General features: G+C 36.5%; 1 protein-coding gene across 1 annotated transcript; it reads right to left on the bottom strand.

Moving 5' to 3' along the window:
- LOC115949720 lies at positions 1–1,253 on the bottom strand. Its single transcript, XM_031067012.1, has 2 exons — positions 1,090–1,253; positions 1–667 (listed from the first exon to the last, which is right to left on the bottom strand). Exons 1-2 carry the CDS (start codon positions 1,251–1,253, stop codon positions 1–3), a joined length of 831 nt encoding a protein of 276 aa, XP_030922872.1.
- Between the last annotated feature and the right edge of the window lie 875 nt (positions 1,254–2,128).

Here is a 2,128-nt window from a genome sequence, read left to right as displayed (position 1 = left end):
TTAAGAATGAATTCCTCTATCTCTAATGGAATTATGACATTCAATGAACTGCATAAGGTTATAAGTGGGATTATGTGACACCGGTTCAGGTCCATTATCGTTGATTTGATCATAATCAAGGTCATTTGCTCCAAGGTAAGTATGTAGCTCATCTTCAACAATCATATTATGCAATATTATACATGCCATCATAATGTCCTTAAGCATTTCAAGGTGGAAAAAATGTGCAGGCCCACGCACAATTGCAAATCGCACTTGAAGTACTCCATATGCATGTTCGACATCCTTCCTGACCGCCTCTTGTGCGGAAGCAAAATGTTGTCTTTTACGGTCTTGTGGCGCTGGAATTGTTTTGACAAATGTTGCCCATGATGGATATATACCATCTGTAAGATAGTACCTCATCGAATAGTTATTACCATTTATCGAGTAATTAACCGGAGGAGCACACCCTTCAGCAAGCTCAGAAAATACAGAAGACCGCTCTAGGACATTGATGTCATTGTGAGATCCCGGTAACCCAAAAAATGCATGCCAAATCCAAAGGTCATAAGACGCCACGATTTCCAAAATTATCGTTGGATCACGTGTATGACCAATATATTGACCTTTCCACTTGGACAATTCTTCCATTTCCAATGCATGCAGTCGATACTTCCTAGCATTCCTGGAAATCCACAATGTTGGCCAACCGCTAACAACCTTGCAATGTCATTGTTGTTTGGTGACCTCAAGTACTCTTCAGAAAAGATTGAAACTACCACTTTAACAAATTTTTTTAAGCTTTTTATTGCAATGGTTTCTCCAATCCTTATGTATTCATCCATGAAACCACCCGACACTCCATAAGCAAGCATTCTAATTGCAGCGGTCATCTTTTGAAGGGAAGACAACCCAAGTGTGTTAGCCGCATTTCTTTTTTGAACAAAGTATGGTTTAGTAGCTTCAACTCTTGAATGGATACATAGAAAAAAAGAACGACTCATTCGAAACCTCATTCGAAATACATTAGGAGGATACACTGGTGTTTCAGCAAAATAATCATGGAAAAGCCTATCATGACCTTGCAAAGGATTACGCTAGATAAACCTGCGAGGTTGAACTGAACGACGACATGATGTTGATGCTCCTTCATTCTTTAATTCTTCTATGGCAATAGCTAGAGTAAGTTCCATCTCATCATTATCAGAAGATGAGTCAAATGGAGGCTCATCATTTGGAAAAATAAAATCAATGTCATAATGGAAATCCATTAAGAGAGAACAAAAACCGAATGAAATAGATAATTTTGTAGAAGTGGATGGAAATTAGAGAGAAAATGGTCATATTTATAGAGCAAGAATGTGACTTGAGTTTGAATTTCAAAAATTTGACCTTTAGGTTTGAATTTACCATTGGGTTTAAAGTTAAAAAATATGACCTTTAGGTTTGAGTTTATCATTGGGTTTAAAGTTAAAAAAAAAATATGATCTTTAGGTTTGAATTTACCATTGGGTTTAAAGTTAAAAAAAAATATGACATTTAGGTTTGAATTTACCATTGGGTTTAAAGTTAAAAAAAAATATGACCTTTAGGTTTGAATTTATCATTGGGTTTAAAGTTAAAAAAAATATGATCTTTAGGTTTGAATTTACCATTGGGTTTAAAGTTAAAAAAATATGATCTTTAGGTTTGAATTTACCATTGGGTTTAAAGTTAAAAAATATGACCTTTAGTTTTGAATTTACCATTGGGTTTAAAGTTAGGTTTGAATTTACCGTTTGAATTTCAAAATTATGACTGGTGGATATAACAATAAAAATTATGACCGTTAGGTAAAAAAAAAAAATATGACCGTTGATCGGAGACATCTATTCGACAGCATCAATTCGGTCACCGATTCTAGCAATACGGTGGTCGGAGACATCGATTCGGCGGCGGTCGTCGGAGACATCGATTCGGTGGCGGTTGTCAGAGCCACTATTACAACAATCGGCCCACCGGTGATGGCAATACAATGGTCGGGGACACCAATCCGGTGGGCCATCGGACCTCCACCACAAGCGGCTCCATTAGCCGAGCCACCGGTGTTGGTAGTTTACTTAAAATAAAAGTTTAAATTAAAAAAAGTATAACCATTAGGGAAAAT

This window comes from Quercus lobata, chromosome 1, assembly GCF_001633185.2.
Source record: "Quercus lobata isolate SW786 chromosome 1, ValleyOak3.0 Primary Assembly, whole genome shotgun sequence".
NCBI classification, from domain to species: Eukaryota; Viridiplantae; Streptophyta; class Magnoliopsida; order Fagales; family Fagaceae; genus Quercus; species Quercus lobata.
This window is presented reverse-complemented; position numbering and strand designations above follow the sequence as displayed.

Excerpts from the sequence above, each read along its gene's own strand:
- LOC115949720 (XM_031067012.1), bottom strand. The coding sequence starts at position 1,253 with ATGGATTTCCATTATGACATTGATTTTATTTTTCCAAATGATGAGCCT. Across the intron at positions 668-1,089 it reads CGTTCAGTTCAACCTCGCAG|GAATGCTAGGAAGTATCGAC; the intron begins GTTTATCTAGCG and ends GTGGATTTCCAG.